The 23,118-nt window shown below is 36.3% G+C and overlaps 1 protein-coding gene across 1 annotated transcript in view; it reads right to left on the minus strand.

Moving 5' to 3' along the window:
- LOC148956040 (protein jagunal-like) overlaps positions 1-23,118 on the minus strand; it is a 53,893-nt gene that overhangs the window by 15,279 nt on the left and 15,496 nt on the right. Inside the window, exons 2-3 of the mRNA XM_089093721.1 lie at positions 20,984-21,094; positions 14,520-14,661 (exon numbers count right to left, since the gene is read on the minus strand). Of these exons, the coding sequence (XP_088949847.1) occupies positions 14,520-14,661; positions 20,984-21,072 (231 nt within the window). The 5' untranslated portion in view covers positions 21,073-21,094. The remainder of the gene's footprint in view (positions 1-14,519; positions 14,662-20,983; positions 21,095-23,118) is intronic.

A 23,118-nucleotide genomic window follows, 5' to 3' on the forward strand; every position in this document is an offset into this window, starting at 1 on the left:
GGATAGTTTTCAGTGTACAAGAAAAAGTGCAGTACAATCAGGAGCACCAAGTGGGAAATACGCTAGACTACCTCCTTTTTCATTTCTAGTGACTCCCCCATCCAATAAAAAAAATCAGGAACTGGCGCCTCCTGAGTACAATATATCAAAAAAGCAATAAAGAAAAAACAATATAACCTAAACAGATAATATAAAGCTATTGTTGACTTAAAATCCCCTAAAGCAATTACGTAACTAGTTGGCGTTGATCTAAAGATTTATAGAAGCAGCTTGTCGTCCCCACTAAAGACTAACATCCCCTCAAACACTCAAGCCGACTACGACTTATAAGAAAATACTCCATCCCATTATACAAAACCGAACATACTTGTAAGTGAACAAATTCATCTTGGAGATTAATCCCATTTTTCGTACAACGTATTGTTCAATCTACGGTCATTCTAACTCCTACTACTACTAATGTAAAAAAAAAACCTTTAAAAACGCATCAAAAATTTGCTTGTATTCATTTTGTTACGTTTTTGACGAGTCGGAGAAACATTTCGGGGGGGGGGGGGTTCAAACCCCCTAACCCTCCCCCTGGATATAATTTTGTGAAGGATATCAGGGCATTGTGTTTCCGTTACTGTAATTTATTTTAAAATGTACAACGTTACTGTAAAACTAGACACCAGCGTCGTTCCCATGACTTCTGGTAGGCTTAAACTTCCTAGTCTTACAAACTGTCCTAGCAGCTGGCTTCTCTACTTTGTACATCTTCAGCATATCCAACACCCTCAATAACAATACGAGCTAGGTACGTGAAATTATCCATTAGATCAATTTTCTGGTTGCCTACTATCACCTCTTCGTCCTAGATTATTCCTAATTTAAGCAATAAATGAAACTTACAATATGGTTAAATCCTTTTAATAGACAGTGATAAATTTCACAAAAAATACTAGATATTTCGGTCACATATGCGGTGACCGTCATCAGTATTAATACTAAAATACAACAATTAAAGAAAATAATTTATATACAAAATAAAATAACTACATATTGTTTAATAACCTTGTTTTTTTCAAAGCAAAAGCGGAATCGAGTCTCCTTGACCTTCCTGGTTACGGTATATACTAATTTAAGCAACTTAGTATTGTTAACATTAAATTTAAGCCTGTTATCAAAGTAGGAAATTATTAACGAGTGGTTAGTTTAACAATCCTCAACATATAAGTTCTGCATTCATAGGAGAGTCAGATTGTTTTATTTATTAAGGTTTCCAGTAGATATTCTATAAGTCAGCTTGGAATAAACCTCACACTAATTATTTCGCACCATCTACCAACCTCGTGTCAGGCAGGTCTTGTTCTTTCAAAGTTTAAGCCTCCATATCTCCAAAGATTTTCCAGGCATTTGCTACCAGATAAGCCACCCAAAATTAAAATTATTTCAGGAGTAACAGCAAATTGCCTAACATATAAGAATTAAGACACTTATTCCTAACTTCAGTGTAAGACATCTATATAAGGGGCCCAAAACCCAGTCCAACGACTTGGTGAATACTCTCGTGCTTGGTGTACCTAAGAGTGACATAACGATGAATTTTTTCGGTAGTCTCTCACTGTCATGACAATGCACACATACATTTCCAATAGTGTCACCATTAGTGCTTGTTTCATAGTTCAAGTATTTGTCTTTATCAGCATTCAATACGACGATAACCCTATTATGTGCACATACTTTCTTGAAGTATTTCATTTCATAGTCCGAGTGATGTAATAATAAATAATTGTTTAGCCTGTATATATTGACGTAACAAAACAATGAAGCATCCCCTTAATTCTGAATTAATTAAAAAAAGTTTTTCCACAAAATAAGTTTTTTTTTAAGTAAAGAACTCTATTAAACCAAAAATGAACAAAAATAGCATCAATAAATAAAGGAAACCCAAAACAAACAGAAATTAAATTAGATAACAAAGTTAAACTCAAAACAAACAGAAATTGATATGAGTGGGGTTCTAAACCTCTATGCTTTCTAGAAGAGAGAATATACTTTGTACTTTACTGAAAAAAAAAATTCAAATGGGAGGGGGGGGGGTTCGCCCTCTGATCATATTTGACTAATTATAAGGGCACTAGCCCTCTCAATTCCCAATTGAATGAGTCCTTTTTGAAGTTTCTACGACAACAATGGCAAAGACCTAATTTCCATAACTTTCAACTAAGTTGAACAAAAGGTCTATCTCAAAATTTTGATTGGATGTGTTTTGGGAAATATGGTAGGCTTGAAAGGAGCGTTAGTTGCTTTTTAATCACTTTCGACTATTAAATAGCGCACTATCGGTTTCAATTTCCAATCGAATGAGCCCTTTTTGAAGTTTCTCGGACAAAGCTGTCTATAAAATTTTATATGCCCCCAGGGCATAACTTACAACCCTTGCCTTGAGGGCTGTGGGGGCTTGTCATTCTCAAAAACTTAATTTCTAGAACTTTCAACTACGCTGAAAAAAATAGCTATCTCAAAATTTTGATTGTATGTGTTTGGGAAAATGGTGGGCATGAGAGAGAGGTTAATCGTCCTCCAATTACTTTCGACTTTTAAAACGGCCACTAGCCATTTCAATTTCCAATGGAATGAGCCCTTTTGAATTTTCTACGACAGTGCTTTCTATAAAAAACCTTATATAACCCCAGGGCATAACTTAAAACCCTTGCTCTGAGGGTTATAGGGGGGGAGCTTGTCGTCCTTAAAGACCTAATTTCCAAAACTTTCAACTACGTTGAACAAAATGGATATTCAAAATTTTTAATTATATATGTTTGGGCAAAAGATGGGCGTGAGAGGGGGGTTACTTGCCCTCCAATCACTTTCGACTGTCAAAAAGGGCACTAGCCCTTTGAATTTCCAATCGAATGCGCCCTTTTTAAGTTTCAACGACAAAGCTTTCAATAAAAACCTTATATGCCCCAAGGGTATAACTTATAAACCTTGCCCTGAGGGCTCTGAGGGGGTCATCATCCCCAAAGACCTAATTTCCAGAACTTTCAAATACGTTGAACAAAATAGCTATTTCAAAATTTTCATTGGATGTCTTTGGATAAATGGTGAGCGTGGAAGGGGTGTTAGTTGCCTTCCAATCATTTTTGACTATTAAAAAGGGCACTAGCCTTTTCAATTTCCAATCAAATAAGCCCCTTTTGAAATTTCTAAGACAAAGTTTTCTATGAAAACCTTATATGCCCCGAGGGCATAACATATAACCCATGCTCTGAGGGTTGTGGGGGGGGGGAGGGGTTGTCACCCTCAAAGACCTATAATTTCCAACACTTTCATCTACTTTGAACGAAATGACAATCTCAAAATTTTGAATGGTTGTGTTTTGGGGAAAGGTGGGCGTGAGAGGGGGGTTAGTGGCCCTCCAATCACTTTCGACTATTAAATAGAGCACTAGCATTTTCAATTTCCAATTGAATAAGTCCTTTTTGAATTTTCTACGACAACCCTTTCGATAAACACCGTATAGGCTCCCTGGGCATAACTTAGAACCCTAGTCCTGAGGGCTGTGGGGGAGTGTCCTCCTCAAAAATATAATTTCTACGCTGAACAAAATGGCTATCTCAAAATTTTTATTTGATGTGTTTTGGGAAATAGTGGGCGTGGAAGGGGTGTTAGTTGCCTTCCAATCACTTTCGACTATTAAAAAGGACACTAGCCGCTCCAATTTCCAATCGAATGAGCCCTTTTCAAATTTTTTATGACAACTCCTTCGATGCGAAGTGCCCTGGTCTAACAGAAAAAAATAAATAAAACATTGTGTCAACATCGTTCTTTACCTAGGCAGCACGATTGCGCTGCCTATGATACTGATTTGTGGTAGTTGTATGCTTGATAGATTATTTGATTTGTTTTGTTTTTTTTCTTCTTTTTTGGTTTAATGGAGTTCTTTACTTTTTTTTTGAAAAATTTATCTTGTGGAAAAAGTTATTTAATTAATTTCTGTTCGTTTAATAAACATATAACTAAATTAAAAAAAACATCCCTTCCATAAAAATCTTAAATATCCCCTGGGCATAACTTACAACCCTTGCCCCTAATCTCTGGGGTTTGTTTCAACCCCAAAAGCCTTGTTATATGATATTTAGACAATTTTGAACAGAAAGGCCATCTCAAAATATCTATTACATGCATTTCGCGACGATACGACTTGTGTGTGTGTGGGGGGGGAGGGGGTAGCTGCCTTTGACTCTTAAAAAAGCATTAAAGCGACTGATGACTAATCCAATGAACCCCCTCCGAAGTTTATATGACCATGCTTTCTATAAAAAGCCTTATATGCCTCAGGATATAACTTACAACCCTTTCCCTGAGGCCTGGGGGATTTGTTATAATCAAAGACATAATTTCCAGACCTTTCAAATCCGCTGAACAAAATATCTAAATTTTAATTGGAAGTGTTTGGGGAAATGATGGGCATGGAGGGCATTTTCCCTCTGATCACTCTCGACTAATAAGAAAGGCACTAGTCCTCTCAATTTCCAGTCGAATGAGGCCTTTTTACATCTTGTACAACAAAAATTTCTGTAAAAGCCTTATACACCCCAAGAGCATAATTTTTTACCCTTGTCATGAGGGCTATTGCGGGAGGGTTGTCATCCTCAAAAACATAATTTCCAGACGACTACGTTGAACAAAATCGCCATATCAAAATGATGATCGGTTAAGTTTGGGGGAATGATGGGCGGGGGGGGGATTCTTCCTCTAATTACTTTCGACTATTAAAAAGGGCAATAGCCCTCTAAATTTCCGATCGAGTGAGTCAGTTTTGAAGTTTTTAAGACAGCGCTTTCTATAAAAACCCTATATGCCCCAAGGGCATAACTTACAACCTTAGCCCTGAGGGCTGTGGGGGGTTGTCATACTCAAAGACATAATTTCCAGACCCTCCAAATATGTTCAACAAAACGGCCAATTCAAAATATTAATTGGAAGTGTTTGGGGAAATGATGGGCGTGGGGGGGGGGGGTATTCGCCTTCCGATCGCTTTTAAATATTAATAAGGACATTATTCCTCTCAATTCCCAATTGAATAAACCCTTTTTCGAGTCTCAACAACAACGCTTTCTTTAAAAAACCTTTTGTGCCCTCAGAGCATAACTTACAACGCTTGCGATGGGGGCTGTGGGGGGTTTGCCATCCTCAAAGACGTAATTTCTGGACCTTTTCACTACTTCAAACAAAATGACTTTCTCAAAATTTTGATTGAATGTGTTTGGGGAAAAGGTTGGCGTGAGAGGGGGGTTAGTTGACCTTCAATCACTTTAGACTATTAAAAAGGGCACTAGCCCTTTCAATTTCCAACCAAATGAGCCCTTTTTGAAGTTGCTACAACAACGCTGTCTATAAAAACCTTTTATGCCCCCAGGGCATAAATTACAATCCTTACCCTGAAGTCTGTGGGGGGTTGTCATCCTCAAACAGCTAATTTCCAGAACTTCCAACTACGTTGAAAAAAATGGCTATCTCAAAATTTTGATCAGATGTCTTTTGGAAAATGGTGGGCGTAAGAGGGGGGTTAGTTGCCCTCCAATCACTTTTTACTATTACAAAGGGCACTAGCCCTATCGATTTTCAATCAAATGAGCCCTTTTTGAAGTTTCTACGACAATCCTTTCTATAAAAAACCTTATATGCCCTCAGGGCATAAATTACAATCCTTACCCTGAAGTCTGTGTGTGTGATTGGGGAGGTTCTCATCCTCAAAGACCTAATTTCTGGAACTTTAAACTACGTTGAAAAAAAATGGCTATTTGAAAATTTTGATCAGATGCGTTTTGGGAAACGGTGGGCGAAAGAGGAGGGTTAGTTGCCCTCCAATTACTTTCTACTATTACAAAGGGCACTAGCACTTTAAATTTCCCATCGAATGAGCCCTTTTTGAAGTTTCTACGACAATCCTTTCTATAAAAAGCTTATATGCTCCCAGGACACAACTTACAACCCTTGCCCTGGAAGCTGAGGGTGTTTGTCATCCTCGGACATAATTTCCAGAACTTTAAACTACGTTGAAAAAAATTGTTCTCTCAAAATTTTGATTGGATGTGTTTGGGAAAATGGTGGGTGTGAGAGGGGGGTTAGTTGCCCTCCGATCACTTTCGACTTTTAAAAAGGGCACTAGCCCTTTCAATTTCTAATTGAGTGAGCCCATTATGAAGTTTCTACGACAATACTATCTATAAAAACCTTATATGGCACCAGGGCATAACTTAAAAGCCTTGTCCTGAGGGGTGTGGGGGTTTGTCATCCTCAAAAACATAATTTCCAGAACTTTCAACTACGTTGAACAAAATGGCTATCTCAAGATTTTGATTAGATGCGTTTGGGGAAATGGTGGGCGTGAGAGGGAAGTTAGTTGTCCTCCAATCCCTTTCGACTATTAAAACGGGCACTAGTACTGGTTGTCATCCTCAAAGACCTAATTTCCAGAGCTTAAGCTACGTTGAACAAAATGTATATCTCAAAATTTAGATCTCATGTGTTTGGAGAAATGGTGGATATGAGAGGGGGTTGGATGCCCTCCAGTCACTTTCCACTATTGAAATGTGCACTAGCTCTTTCAATTTCCAATCGAATGTGCCCTTTTTGAAGTTTCTACGACAACCCTTGCAATAAAAACCTTATAATCTCCCAGGGCATAACTTAAAACCCTTACCCTGAGGTATATGGGGGGTGTCATCCTCAAAGACCTAATTTCCAGAACTTTTAAATACGTTGAACAAAATGGCTATCTCAAAATTTTGATTGGACGTGTTTGGGGAAATGGTGGGCGTGGAAGGGGTGTTAGTTGCCCTCGAATCACTTTCGGCTATTAAAAAGGACACAAGCCCTTCCAATTTCCAATCTAATGAGCCCCTTTCGATGTTTCTACGACAACTCCTTCGATACGAAGTGCCCTAGTCTAAAACCAAAAAAAAATAAAATAAATAATACATTGTGCCAACATCGTTCTGTACTTAGGCAGCTCTATTGCGCTGCCAATTATAGAAAGACCTCCAATTTGACACAAGCCAAACCTACAAACAAAATAACACGTATATTAAGCCGATTCAACAATTTAATAGTAAAATGCTTATAAAAAACGGCTAAAGTAACTTGAATTGCGGTGCTAGATTTAGGAGAGAAGTCAGTCGACCTTATTTATTAATAGAAAATCCATACCTTACAGAGGAATAACATGAAATTACTAATATAAAAGCACATTATTAGATTCAATAGATTGGTTTCATTTGAATGCTGATTCAACAATATCTAGTTTTATCGGTATAATTTTTTCTAACGTAGCAATGAAATTGGCCAGTTTTGTGTCTCTTGTGGGCTTTAAAAATTTTCAGTTTAGAAATTACCTAAGTTCTAGGTACCGTAGCAATTTATTTCCCATACAAATATATACATATTTCCCAGTCAAATTATTTATAATTATATTATTTACTTAGGATGGTATGTGTTCAAAGATGTAGGCAAAGAGCATGGGGAACTTACAAGAGCAGACACTACGCTGATATTGACAAAAAAAAAATCACCAGCGTCGTCTAGCGTTTGGCATTTCTTGATCTTTTTTCAGTGTAATAATAAGGTAAAATTGATGTAATTAGCATAATTGGTAAGATTAGGGTAATAAAAGTATCTTATTTCAGAGGCTTATTTAAGTATCTTATGCCAGTTTTCAAAAACATGTCAAAATGTCAAGAAACACCAAACGCTAGGTAGCAATGGTGTTTCTTTTCAACATTAAGACAACATTAATATCTAATCAATATGAGGCAATCAAGCCAGTAGCTCTTTAGCCCACAGAGTGAAGCAAAAGGAAAAGGACTAAATAGTATTACTAAAAAGCCCGCCTGCTGTTAAATAGAAGAAGAAGAAGAAGAAGACGGTTTCCACTCTTATATACATATAAGAAACCTTATACATATACATATCAGCAACCTTATAAGAAAATCAAAATATATTTTCTTGTGAATTATTATCGCTTCTAATCAGCAGTTGTACCAAACCAATCCTGCTCAACTCATCCTCAGGGCTATACTGTGGTGTTTATCCTCCCCATAGTATAGTGCAGACGGTTTCATATCATTCTATTTTCCCCTTCTTGTTTTAGTTTTATTTTGTTTTTAACGCATTTTCCAATAGGCAATGATTAGAAGTCCACAACAAAATAACGTCTCCCCAGATCCAAAATCGAATTCCAGTGAAAGTGTCATTTTAACAGATACCCAACCTGGCAGGTCAAGCACGCTCTCTGAAATTTATCATGATAGCTCTAATGTGGAGACTACGACAATGATAAGTGTAGGGGCTAATGTAACCATAAATGATGATAATGTGTTTCAAGAGGTCCTCTCTAAAAGCTCTAAAAAAGGAAAAAAATCTCCCCAATTAAAAGCATTTCCCTCTCCCTGCCCAAGATCCTCCCTCCAAAAACTTAGGAATTTACCTTAAAATTACTCCCACTACCCCCTTTGAAATAAAAATGATCACTGCAATAAGAGTTGCAATTTTTGAACTGCTAAAATCAATGTTCTCTCTTAACATTAACCGTGATGGATCTCTGCTAATAGCTGTAGAAGATCAGAAATCAGCAAATACAATAATTAACCTAAAATCCCTTATGAATACCCCAATTATTGCATCTAATTGGAACCCAAAACAATCACCAACAAAAATAGTAGTTTATAATGTTCCCCCAGAGATATCTACTCAGGAGCTAAAAGAAGGCCTCTCAGATAGGGCTGGAAACACAATCCCAGTTGAGGATGTTACCCAACTTGGAAAACCTAACTCTAATGGCCTAAAAACTAGTAGATCCTTCTTATTCACACTGAAGGATAAAATTGATATCCCAGAAAAATTATTCCTATTTGGGCAAATCAAACCACACAAGGAATACAAACCTAAGCCTATCCAGTGTCAGAAGTGTTTCAAACTGGGACACACAACAAACAAATGTAATGAAATTCTCCAAGAGTGTAGTAATTGTAAATCTTTCCATCCCAAAGAGCTGACAACTTGCAACAACACTCAGCCTACATGCATCAATTGCAAAGGCCCACATGAATCTACAAATAAATTATTATGCCCTGCATACAAGAAAAGAGCTCTAACACTCCAAATATCAACAGAGAAGGCCATCCCATACCCCTTTGCAGCAATGGAAGCAAATGCTGCCCAACAATACCAAATAAAGCCTGTAATGAAACCAACCAAAACCCCCAAGTCTAATGCCCCCAATGCATCGAGCAAACCTGCTAAAACACCATATTCTATGCCCACTAGATCGCATCCCGATGAGAAGTAAACACCGAGCAAACAAGCATCCCTTTCTGGCTGGTTCAGGTCCGTCTGGCCCCCCCCCTCCCACGCAGCACCACACCAGCAACACTACCAGGCATCAATCCCTTCACCAACAAACAGGATGCACAACATAAAATGCAATCCCCAAATATATGCTTATTCATTCTAAACTGTAATGCAGTTCAGGCCATGAACATACAATAACTACAGAAAACAAAAATCATTGCAGAATTGGCAAAAATCTACATCCCAGATGATATGCTCATTCAAGCAAAAAAAAAAATCTTGCTTTACTTTTAACAAAGCTGAACATTGATACACAGTCATATGAAGAATAAATCAACAACACAACATATATCAATACTCCAATGGAATGTAAGAGCACTCACAGAAAATGAGCTAAATTAACTAATATCATTTATGAATAATAATTCCATTAATTTTACTTGCCTCCAGGAAACTCATTTAACCCAAAATCAACTAACTAAGTCTCCGGGATATACTATCCTGAGAAAGGATAGATCTTCAGAGAGAGAAGGAGGTGGGGTAGCTTTATTAGTTAATAATAATATAAAATTTTGTGGCATAAATTTTCCAGATTTTGCAAATGATGTTCATGTAATTGGTATTAGTGTTTGGCTGAATAATTTAAAAACCTACATAATAAGCTTTTATAACCCTAATGGCCAAACTACAGATGCCAAGGACTTTTTTAATTATATAAATAATTCTAACATGTTAAAAAATATCATTATTTGTGGTGATTTCAATACCCACAGCCTTTTGTGGGGGAATAAACCAGCAAATAAAGCTGGTAAATTCATTGAGCATATGACTTCAAATAATAATGAATTAGCTGTTGCTACCCCTCCAAACCTGAACACATATTTCAACCCCAAAAGTGGCAGATTCTCCACACTTGACCTACAAATTGTGTCATTAAATTTTTTGAATAACATTTACATAAATAAAATTGATAGTCTATGTACTGACCACTTTGCTATAGTTTGCTCCCTAAATGAACCTGCTGAAACTTTATCTCATACCTCCAAATATATCAACACTAAAGCAAATTGGTCTATGTTCCAAAAAAAGCTAAATGATGAAATTACAAGTTTCACACAAAGTTCATGCATTTCTAACACAACAGTTGACACACATGCTGAAGCATTGACATCTTTACTAGTAAACACAGCTAATCATTCTATACCCAAGACAACACCTATGGAAACATTCCCTAAACGAATTCCTAAAGAATGGTGGACGAATGAGTGCCTAAATAAATGGAGAATAGAAAAAGGCAGCTAGGACAGAATTCATAAAAAAAACATCACCTACTACATATTTAAAAAAATTACAAGCAAAATCTAATCTAAAAAGGACTATAATAGATGCTAAATATAAATACTGGAATAATTTTGCAAATAATCTCTCCAGAGAAACGCATGAGCCAATTATACATAAAGTCATAAGCCAAATCTGTGGGAAAAAGACTTCCCCCAACCCACTCCTGTGTGAGCTTATACATAATAATACCCATTAAGACAATGATAATGGAAAAGCTAACCTATTTGCAACTCTTTTTGTTAATAAGCTAACATCAAAGCAAACTGTCCACAATTCCTATGAGCCCAAGTTACCAACCCCACCCAGGATCCAAGTACATAACCAATCCATTTTCAATCCAGGAATTGAATAATGCAATACATCATATCAGAACCAAAACTAGCAGCAGCTATGACAATATACACCCTACATGGATAAAGAATCTCACACCTTCATACAAACAAGAACTGCTAAATTGTTATAATCACGCTTGGGCATCTTCTAGGTTCCCCAATATATGGAAATGTTCGTCCCTCCTACCAATCCTAAAGAAAAATAAACCAAAAGATAACCCTGAGTCTCATTGGCCCATAATGATTACACCTGTGATGGGGAAAATAATAGAGAAAATGATCTATCACAGAGTCCTCTGGTTTGTTGAAAAAAAAATTATGATCCCACACACTCAAACGGGATTCAGGAAACACCACACCTCAACAGATGCTTTCATTTTTCTAACAAATGCAATAAATGAATCTTTATCAAAAAATAATGTCCTAGTGGCAGCTTTCCTAGATTTTGAAGGGGCATATGGCAATGTGAACCACCAAATCCTTTTAAATAAACTTGCAAACCTTGGAGTACCCCCTAAGCTAGTATCCTTCATTAAATCCTTCATAGAAGTGCAAAGTTTTATCGTTTGTGTTGGTTCAGCCTCTTCACCCCAAAAGACAATAACCAAGGGCCTACCTTAGGGAGCAGTCCTCAGTTGCCTCCTATTTACCCTATATCTCTGGGACATGAACCTACCCCACTCGAATCTACAATATGCTGATGATCTGGTGCTATGGTCATCTGGTAACACCTTTCAGATAGCACAGTCAAATCTGCAAAAGTCTCTTTTCCAGTTTGAAAAATTCTCTCAACATTCAGATTTACCCATTACACCCACTAAGTCAAAAATAATCCAATTTCACCGGAAGCGAAACCATGTTAATGCAAAACTAACTCTAAATAAAACAACTATTCCAGAAGATAATCATATTAATTACCTATGTCTCATGCTTGACCAAAAACTTAATTTCCACCTCCACATTTCAAACAGAATAAAAAAATGCTATAGAAAAACAAATATACTAAAAAGACTTCTTTCCACACCCTGGGATTGTAAGGAGAAAAACTTACTCCAGTTTTATCAGTCACATATAAGACCCCAGATTGACTATGGGCCCATCGTTTATGGTCCATGTGAAAGACCCAGATGCAAAAAATTGCAACAACACAAAATGATATAATACGTCTCATATTTGGTCTTAGGAAACCCACAAGCACCAAGTTTCTGCTTATGGAGAATGGATTAACAACAATAAGGGAGAGACGTGGCTTTCTCTTGACAAAACATCTTACAAAAATTGAATCAAATAGCTCACACACATTACATAATTGGTTAAGAAATCCAGCTATGTATAGAGGCATTGCAGATGAGTATGCCAATATTCAGAAGAAGTTCCCTATACCAGCAAAGTCTATTGCACCTACTTTCCCCCAATCCCCTCCATGGAATTGGTCATTTCCCATAATAAATACTGAATTTTCAAAATGGAATAAAGATTTTACCCCCATTGCTTTTGTCCAGAAAAAATTTGCAGAACTTATACAATTACCTATAAAAATCACTTCCAAATATTTGTTGATGGGTCAAATGAACGAGAAGGTCGCAAGTGGTGTTTTCCTTCCTCATCTGAAAATTGCAATGGGCGAGAGATTATTTAATAATTTATCTATAATGTCTGCTGAGTTAAATGCCATAATCATGGCATTAGAACATCTTAAGCAAAACCAACCTTTGATTGCAAATTCGAATAATATTATCATCTATTCCGACTCTTTATCAAGCCTTGAGTTGCTGGCCTCAGCTCCTCAACATAAGTTGGACATTGACGCTTATCATTGTCTCAGTATTATTGATAATCTTGCTTCAAGTAGCATAAAAACTTATTTTCAGTACATTCCTAGCCACTCTGGCATAAGTGGTAATCATCAGGTTGATGAAATAGCAAAAAATGCTATAAATATCGACCAGCCAAGTGGGAGACCAATCCCAATTAGAGATATTTACCGATGGAGGCTATCAGATATTAATTTTAATAAGATTAATCCTATCCTTTCCCCCTTTCCCAATAAGTATCTTTCTAAAATTTATCATAGAATTCGTTCTGGAACAAATGGACTAAATTTCCTTGCATTCTCATATAAGCTTTCTAATTCAAGTGGTTCAATTCCCCTGTCCCCTCTTTGCAGGCATTGTAATATGAATAATGAAACAATTGACTATTGCCTATTTGAATGTACTATGCTGATGCTTGCACAACATGCCTTGCTGTGTAAACTGTTAAAATACTTCAAACACCACACAATCTCACTATCAGCCAAGAGCCTAGCCAACTATTCCTGCATACAGAGCACAAAAATCGATATCTATCAACTTTATTTGAAATCCTTGAGTCAAAAGATCTACTGAAAGATATCTGAGAATATCTAATAAATAAGAGACAACCAAGACAGTAGCTCTGTAGCCCACAGAGTGAAGGAAAAAGAAGAGGGCTAAATAGTACCAACTGAATAGCCCGCCTGCTGTGAATTAGAAGAAGATACATATATGAGGGCATATATTGGGATACATTGTCAACCCAACCCAGAAAAAAAAGGGGCAAATGATCTGATGTTCAGGACGCACGCCTCGATTCACTACAGTTGATTGATATACTCCTTGGATGTAGGTTTATAGTAGGTACCCAACCAATGAATTGTAATCTTTTGGTAAAAAACCGTTAAAAGTTCACAAGAGCTAGACCACAGCACTACTGAATTTAATGCCAAAAACTTTTGTTCAAAAGGCTGAGAATATTTGAGTAACGCTAATTTACGTTTGTCACAATAAAGACAGAGTCACATATTTAGGATATTTAAGGACCCAAGGATAGAAAAATTAAATATTACAGTTTGAATGGGTTAAGTTGAAATTTAAACAACCCCAGATATGTTTAAAAATTAGGAAAAATCGAGGATTCAGTTTTCAATAAAAAAAGACCTACATATGCAGTTATACAGCTCTTAGTTGTAGTGAAAAATCAAAAAAAAAAAAAAAAAAAATAGGAGACAAATCGGCTACAAACAAAAAATAAATATATAACCAAACAACTTAAGAAGGTATAGCTTTGCTTTGCAAAATATATTTGTCTTTGGGGATCAGTAGATTATTAATGTTTGAATTTTTACAGACAGAAGGATTTCATTAATTCATTAATAAATTTTATTACTATTAAATAATACAAAACATTATTTATATTATTTTATTTAATATTATATTTATTATTATAATATGATTTTATTAAATTTATTATCAAATAATAAATTAAACGTTGCAACACTGAAGAAATGGTGGTATTGACTTAAAAATTCAGAAATATGATACAACCATTAAGCCTTAAGAAATAACTATGTTTAGGTGTAACTAGACCTTAGACGGGCTCGTTATTTTTTTTTATTCTCTTGGTATTTTAAGATCAAAATCACAGATGGCACCCTACCAATCTTAAAAAAAAAAAAAAAAATTTGAGGAATTTCGGTGAGCTACTAACCTTTGGGATCTCTAGCTCTTCAATTTCCATGACAAAAATGTCCAATTTATCAAGGATATCGGCAGAAAGTTTGGTTAGCATAATGAAGAAAAGAAGAACCTGAATAAACAAACATGTCTTCAGTCTACTTTTACTCTTTGCACTAGAAAACAGAAGAAAAACAAAATAAGTAGTACAATAAACCCAACAAAATATTTTGTAATATACATCAAGGATATTGAGAAATGTATATCAAGAATACAAAAAACACTTGGATTTCAGCAAATTGATTTGCTGAACATAAATTGATGCAGATATCCAGGAGTTACAATACAAACCAATTGAATAAATCGATATTTCACAGAAATTTAATGGTTAACCTAGAAATGAAAAGAACAAAATAACACCACTCATAGGTGTAGGCTGCTCTAACCATGGGGTATGGCGAACTGGAGGAAAATACATGTTCGACAACTGTTTAAGAAAAAAAATCAGGGGATACACTCATAACAGTCTGGTGGTAGGGGTGGGGGTGCATACAGAGCCGCTTACAAATCTTTCACAAAAGTCACTTAGACAGCTTGCATAAAAGTTCCCCCTTCCACAACTAAGTATACATACTTACGCAAGTTGTAACATACAAGAATTAAGTGTGAAAAGTAACGTTTTTTTCAAAGAAATATTCTTAAAGTCCACGTGTTAATATCAACGCAGGGGCAAAAAGGGAGATTACCCTTCGGTAGCATTTATTCACCCTATCATATCCACAGTGATATTTGCTTAGACTCAGGCTTACACCTATGTACACATGAATACTGACATCATTTCTGGTCCTGTGATGCAGAACTATCTTCATCATCTTTGGTTTTAGAATTTCATAATTCTGAATATGTCAGATATAATTGGAGGATATCATTACCCTTAAAAAGAAGATGGTAAGCAAAAACAAATTTTACTCTACTTTTAGCCTTTGCACAGAAAAGTTTGACAATTACCTAGTACTGTCAGCAAACCAAACATCAACAAATAATTGTTGTCAGGTCAGTAGACTTACTAGACCTAAATAAACCTTCTTTAAAACTCGATTTGTAAATATTAACAATTTTCCAAAATAAGGGAAGGGCCAATTGAGTCAAAATGATAGTCTTGGAGATAAACTAATGGTAAATTGGAGGGGTGAAACCTTCTGTATTTTAAACCTGACTTAAAACAAAACTGACCTTCTTAATGATAACTAATAATATTCTTTACTGTCAAAAGTAAGGGGAGGGGGATCAAAAGAAAGACATAAGCTCTTACTTATGAATACAATTCACAGGGTAGAGAAACATAACTATGTCAAAAGCTCTTCAGATATGATAAAGAAGCACAACTGCTGTCTTATACATAAGTAGATGTGGGAAAACCTAAGCTCAAATAGACCCAGATGGTAAAACGCGTCTCTACCCATCTTTTAGCAATAAACTGTACTGCCTACAACCTGTTAAGATCTACGCTGAATTCACTGCTAGGCGTTTGCCCCCCCCCGCGTGCAAAATTTAACAGCCACAGAGAAAGTGCAAAATGGGTACCTCGAAATTTTGATCAGATGTCAGAGGACCAGATATCAAAACCGGTTCTAGGACAGGGGTTGATTGTTCGGTAAATTTTTTGCAGTTCATATTATTGACTTACGAATAAAGTGAACATACCATTTGATGCCTTTTTTTATGCTCTTTGCAAATATAATAGTCGCTTCTATTGGAAATTCAGATTTATCCACCCCCATCCCCCTAATGTGCAAATATATACCCTGAATTGTAACCACACAAGGAAGTTATCAACACTAGTTAATTTATTGAAAAGTGGTTAAAAACATTACTAGTTTATAAATAAGTTGTTCAAGAGTAACATATTCCAAAAATACTTATTTATAACAATTCAAACCTCATTTACTAGGCAACTCAAATATAAAACGTTTTCCTACTGTTTCAAGTTCTTCGAATGCCGTGTACAAAAATAGCACAGAATTTTGCGATTCGAAACTTTGCCGTCGACAATTCATGGTACGTATATTCCAATTCAGGGTATATATTTGCACATTAGGAGGGTAGGGGTGGATAAATTTGAATATTTAATAGAAGTGATTTTTATATTTGTAAAGGGCATAAAAAAGCATCAAGTGGTATGTTCAATTTATTTGTAAGTCAATAATACGAGCAGCCAAAAATTTACCGATTGTCTCCAATCCCTTTCAACTTTTAACAGAGGAACAAGAACTATCAATTTCCAATCGAATGAGCAGCCTCCAAAGTTTCTATAACCACGAAGGGGAATGAGAAGGGGCAGCCTCCCTCCCCTAAAGAATAAATTCTGCTCGTTTTGCAGTTTAATGTTACCTTCACTTTCTGAATAAAGACTTAGACCAGAAATAAGAGGATCAGAGGGGACTAAATATTGATTTTCACTCTCCCTCCCCCTTTAAACTATTTCTGCATTTATCTGAAGGTTCGAAGAGAGTTGGGGTGTTTCGTCATTAAAATATACCCTTTGAGGTATCTGATTGAGGTACTATAGAGGTTTTGATCTCTTATCTACAAAAATGTGGATTTTTGTATTTTATGCCAGATAAAGACCACGAATGCGTATATTTTTTTTTGGGGGGGGGGAGGGGTGTCTCCAGGGATGATCGTATTGAATGAAGAGTTCTAGACGATCGGGCGAGGGCTCATTCAAATGAAACTTAACTCTCTCGCGAACGCTGGTTGCTTTTAACATATGTTTCCTGGTGCCATCTGTTTGCCGACTCTTCCATAAACGTCCCTGAAGAGTCGTCTACCGGATAAGCTGTGCTTTCTTCCTGCCATTTTAGCAGAAAATTGTAATTTGAGTTTTATCAAGGATTTGCAAGGTAACTCCACTTTTTCTTTATTTTATAGACATTATCGCTGACCTGGGGAAGTCGGGAATTTTTTCTCAGAGAATTCGTACCCTTAGAAGTGTGTTAGAGTAATTTTTTCAACTTCTGAATATTTCATACAGTTGAGCCATCTATTTTCTTTCTGTCCCCACATGAGGACATTGCCCATTAGCGCCAGCTTTCTGTATAGTTTTCGTTCCGTTTAGTTTCCGTAGAATGCTACAGGTAACACTACTGTTCATTTGTCCCTACTTGTACCTTGTGCTCGCAAACTAGTAAAGCCTCTGTTCTTTACAGATGAGTCGGCAAAAAATCAGGCATAAAGAAGAAATCATGAAAATTATGTTTGAAGACAATAGTGACAATGGAATCGATTCAGACCAATCAGATCTTTCCTCCGACGAAGAAGATGGCAGAGATCCCACTTGGCAGCCTCCATGTGAAGAAGAGGACGTCCAACTTGCTACCGGATCAAGTCCAGCGGCTAGAGATACGCAAGAGAGAGCTACAGACGAAGACAGTGTAGACCACGAGGTAGCGGAACCTGATCGAACGGAACCACCTCTCCAGCGTGTTGCTAGAACTTATGCGAGGAAAAGGAAAATCCCAAGCATGGAGACCAATAGTTCTGCTTCTTTTGCGACGTCGCAAGCAGACCCTGCTGTCAACAGTTCAGTTTCAGATGGAAGATCAAAGGCCACTCCTTCACAGTCTAACAGTGGGATTGCAGCTAAAACCAAAGTTCCACGAGACAACCCGAAGTCCAAACCGGTCAAGGCCAGACGACGTATTTGGAGAGCCAATGTCGATAATCCTCTAGCAGAATCAGTTCCTCCGTTCACCGGTGATGGTCGGGTCTTGCTCAATCCCAGCAACGAGTCGGATCCTGTCGATTTCTTTGAGGGACTTCTTTCCGACGAAATTCTTGCAATGGTCGTCAGGGAGTCTAACGCTTACGCATTGTCAAAAAAAAGGTATGAGTTGAATTTGACATCAGCAGAACTACGCATCTATGTTGGATGCCTTCTGATAATGAACTAAGTTCGATACCCAAGAATTGAAAACTACTGGTCAAATAGCCTGAGGCTACCTCAGATTGTTGATTATATTTCAAGCAAAAGGTTCAAAAAGATCAGGGAATGTTTACATTTCACTACTCAACAAAGTAGCCCTGATGGTGACAAATACTACAAGATCCGCCCATTTTTGGAGATGTTGCGCAACTCTTTCAAAGCAGCAGTGACCGACGAAGAATACAGTTCAATAGACGAGGTGATGGTCGCCTTCAAGGGAAGAAGCAGCCTCAAGCAGTATATGGCATCTAAACCAACTAAGTAGGGTTTAAAAATTTGGGTTCAGGCTGAAGTGTCTGAATATGTGTATGATTTTTAGCCATATCAAGGCAGCGGTCCCAACCGCAACCCACCAGTGTACGAGTGAGGAGGAGACGTGGTTGTGAAACTAGCTCGTGGCCTCGAAAACACAAACGCTAAAGTGTATTTCGACAACTTTTTTTTACCTCGGTATCTCTGGTGAAGCATTAGCAAAGGAAAAGAATCATAGTGTTAGAACCTTTCGCGCAAATCGACTTGGAGATGCTGCACATAAGCTAGTAACAAAAGTCGAAATGACAAAGAAAAAGCGAGGAACCTCGTTGTTTGCTACGTCTGCTGAAGGAGTGACGGTTTTACGCTGGAAAGACAACAATCTCGTAAATGTTTGTTCATCCTTCGCTGGTTATGCCCCAACTGACAGTGCCCAGAGATGGTGCAGCACAGCTAAATCGAAAGTGGCGGTTGAAAGGCCATACGCAGTGAAGGAATATAATAAGTGTATGGGAGGCGTTGATTTGATGGATTTGCTGACTTCACTTTACAAAAACGACTTTCGAAACAAATGTTGGTACATGCGCCTTTTCCACCATTTTCTTGATGTTGCTGTTGTCAACGCTTGGATTCTCTACAGAAAAACCTGCCCTGTCGGCACACTTGATCTCCTCCATTTCAAACCGTCTGTTGCAGTAGCTATGACGAACAAAGGGATGGTGCGAATGAGGACAAGCCCTGGTCGGCCTTCAAAACCGGCTTTGTCAAGAAAAGGACTGTCATTGCTGTCCCAAACGAGATCCGACTTGATGGTCTGAGTGGCCATTGTCCTTGCAAGTCCGACAAAAATAACGCTTCTCAATGCCAGCACAAGAACTGCACGAGTAAAACGAGATTCATCTGCAAAAAATGCAAAGTCGCATTGTGCCCTGAATGTTTCGAGAACTTTCACAGTGTCCGATAAGCCTTTCAAAAGAGTGTTTTCTGGGCGGCGTCCCCATATGTGGACAGTAGCATATTTTACCTTTTTATCCTTTTTTGTCAGTTTCTGAATACATATCTGAAATCTACGTATTTTTCTACATAGGAAAGAACTTTGTCCTCTCAGTTTATCTCAAAAATTGGAAATTCGCCCGCGAGAGGGTTAAAAGTTCTAGAGTTCTTTTTAAGTGATCAAAAGATTAAAGGGCTACTAGCCCTCTTCCTACGCCCCCTCCCCCCCCCAAAAAAAAGATACCCATTCTAAATTTTGAGATCATTTGGTTCAGCATAATTGAAGGGTCCAGTAAATATGACTCTGGGGAAGACATTACTTCCCACAACCCCTAGTGAAAGGGCTGTAAGTTATACAATTTATCCATTGTTTACATAGAGTTTAACTCCAGATTAATTAAGTTAGAATATAATAATATTGCAAGGCTAGTCAAGTTTTACAATTAAGAGTGATTCCGCCCTTATTTCTATTATCTTCCAAGCAGTTCATAGGGAATTGAGGACATAGGCTAAATAGCATCTTTTGATTTATTCAGCCACTTTGATCACTCAGCAAAATTTCGAAATCTGCGGCCATTTCATGTTGCAAGTGCAATCCTTATAAATAAAGAATAATGGGATCTCGCAAATAAGTTGCTTACAAAATGAGTTCTTAAAAAATCAACTCACTTTTATATCTCTTAGGATACTAGATTTACATAGGATTCTGGATAAGCTGAGGCAAACCCAGAAATAAGCTTCCAAATTCTCCTCCCATTATATCATTTTATGCTTGAGACTAAGTGAATGAAAAGATTTTTGCTACTTCAGTACAGCACCTTTGTCATCCCTATTGGATTATGGCAGTGCATTACATCATTTTTCGCCTAAGGCTAAGTGAGTGAAAGGATATTTGCCACTTCAGTTCATTACCTGTGATATCTCTATTGGTTTATGGCAGCAATTGATACCATCCCTCAAAATATGTTAAGGCATGCCTTGATGAAAATTGAACATAGACTAAGCATCATTTGCATCTTTACACAGGTTAATATCGAACTGAGATAACTTTTATGGTTATTTTAGAACTCATCGTTCAGCCAACATATTTTTGTGAATAAACTGAATTTCTTTTTTTTTATTATAGGAAGCAAAATAAAATTAGAGAGTTTTGATGCATAGTCTTAGCATTTTTTTTTACAATAACTTAAAAACTAGAAAAAAAAACACAGATTTTGATCTCATGTCTTTGACTTGACATTGCCATTATACACCCAAAATAGAATTACCTAATTTTGTATTGATTGGCTACAGTTTCTCTATGCATAAAATCAGTTCCATCAGTTCCTAATGGCATTAAACCATTCCTTGAAGCCATCTCTTTGTCAGCTATCAGGTACCTGAAACAGGCAAAACTCATTGAAAACTTTTTTAAGATGGATTTAATGCAAAAGATGGTTAGACATATGAAAATAAAGGATAAGCAGACCATAGATTTAATTTGTATAGGAAGATCAGAAAACCTTTCAATTTTTAGGGTGTCTTTCAGATCTGTCTCTTTAGGCATGATATGTCTTATACTACTCTTTCCAAATATACTAATTGCTACTATTATAAATGCCATTTTTACCCTAAAAGGCCTTCAAAGGGTTTCAGTCTCAGCTTTGTTGATGCTTCGGCAAGACACTCTAACACAGGTTCATCTATTCAAGAGCCATGCTCAAATCTGTCAGCCACATTAAGCTCTTATTATAGACCAGTGACTGTTAGTTTGGACAAGAGAAATTCTTTCATTCTCTGAGAATCAATAAGGAGCAGTGAAAGCAGGAAAAAGCTTGATTTTCGACAATTAATTCAAAGTGCAAAAAAGGAGATTTACTAAATTTAAATTAAAGATACATCTCTGAAATAAATGATGTCAACAGGAAACTCTTAATTCTTAGGGATCCATTTGACAAGGATCATACCATGTGACAAAATTGATTATAATCAACTGGAATCTCAAATCAAAGTTTTGTTTGGATACTATATATATAATTTTATATAATATATACTATATATAATATATATATATATATATATATATATATATATATATATATATACATATATATATATATATATATATATATATATATATATACATATATATATATATAATATATATATATATATATATATATATATATATATATATATATATATATATATATATATATATATATATATATATATATATATATATATATATATATATATATATATATACTATATATATAATATATATTATATAATGTTAAAGCTGAATTCATATCCTTAAAAATACACACAAATGGAAAAACAGTGGTCTAAAAATAGAACCAGGGAAGTGAATGAAGCTAATCTGCCTCCTATCTTAACTTTGTATTTGGATGGAACCCTTTAAACATCATAGAAACATAGTCACACATTAGAAAGAAGCTGAATTCATACCCTTAAAAATACTTACAAATGGAAAAACAGTGGTCTAAAAATCAAACCAGGGAAGTGAATGAAGCTAATCTGCGTCCTATCTTAACTTTGTATTTGGATGGAACCCTTTAAACATCATAGAAACATGTCACACATTGGAAAGATTATATTGTCTCTACAGTATTCACTAGATCTTCTCCATAATCTCCACAGTATTACTAGACTGTGGAGAAAATCTTGAATCCTTTATGGAGCTTAACCATATCCATGACTACCTTATCTGGCAATAAATAGAGCCTGATTTAAGCATGCATGTGGGTGGGGGAGTGGGGAACTTGGACACATACCTCAAGGAAATCTCAAGACTTTTACAATATTTTGAAGTCTCTTCTGTGGAAAACTCAACTAAGATAGTAGAATTGACTACAATGAAGTCAACTATAGCTCTGAATAAAGTTCTGCAAAGGTTTAAGTGTCAAAAGTTAGCTTGATTATCACTATGATGCTTAAAAGTTAAAAGTAGGACTCATGTCTAAAATGAAGTTCACTTGTTTTGGGTTTGGTAAGATCCCATTTAATGCATACTTACACTGACTTGGATACAAAGCCAGTGTAAGTTAAAGAAAAGAGTAGGCCTACTGACAAAAAGATCCAAACATCAAAACGTTTACACTTAAATCAAAAGCCAATAAAGGAATAATGATGATGGTAAATACTATTTATCTTTGTTCTAAAAATAGAAGTTAGTTATCAAAACACACATCAAAAGAGCTTAGAACCACTATTTATGTAATTTTTTCTCTAATGCTAGTCGTGTATTAGAACACTATGGGGGTAGAGAGCATCAAAATGCATAACCAAGAATTTTTTTTTTACAATTATTGTTTTACTTCCTCTGCCTTTGTATGAATTGCCCACAGGTTTGATGCACATTTAGGAATGAAAGAAAATAATTTTTAAGTATTTTTCACAA

Source organism: Artemia sp. Qi Xiang Cuo, chromosome 1 (assembly GCF_049724085.1).
Source record: "Artemia sp. Qi Xiang Cuo chromosome 1, ASM4972408v1, whole genome shotgun sequence".
NCBI lineage: Eukaryota > Metazoa > Arthropoda > Branchiopoda > Anostraca > Artemiidae > Artemia > Artemia sp. Qi Xiang Cuo.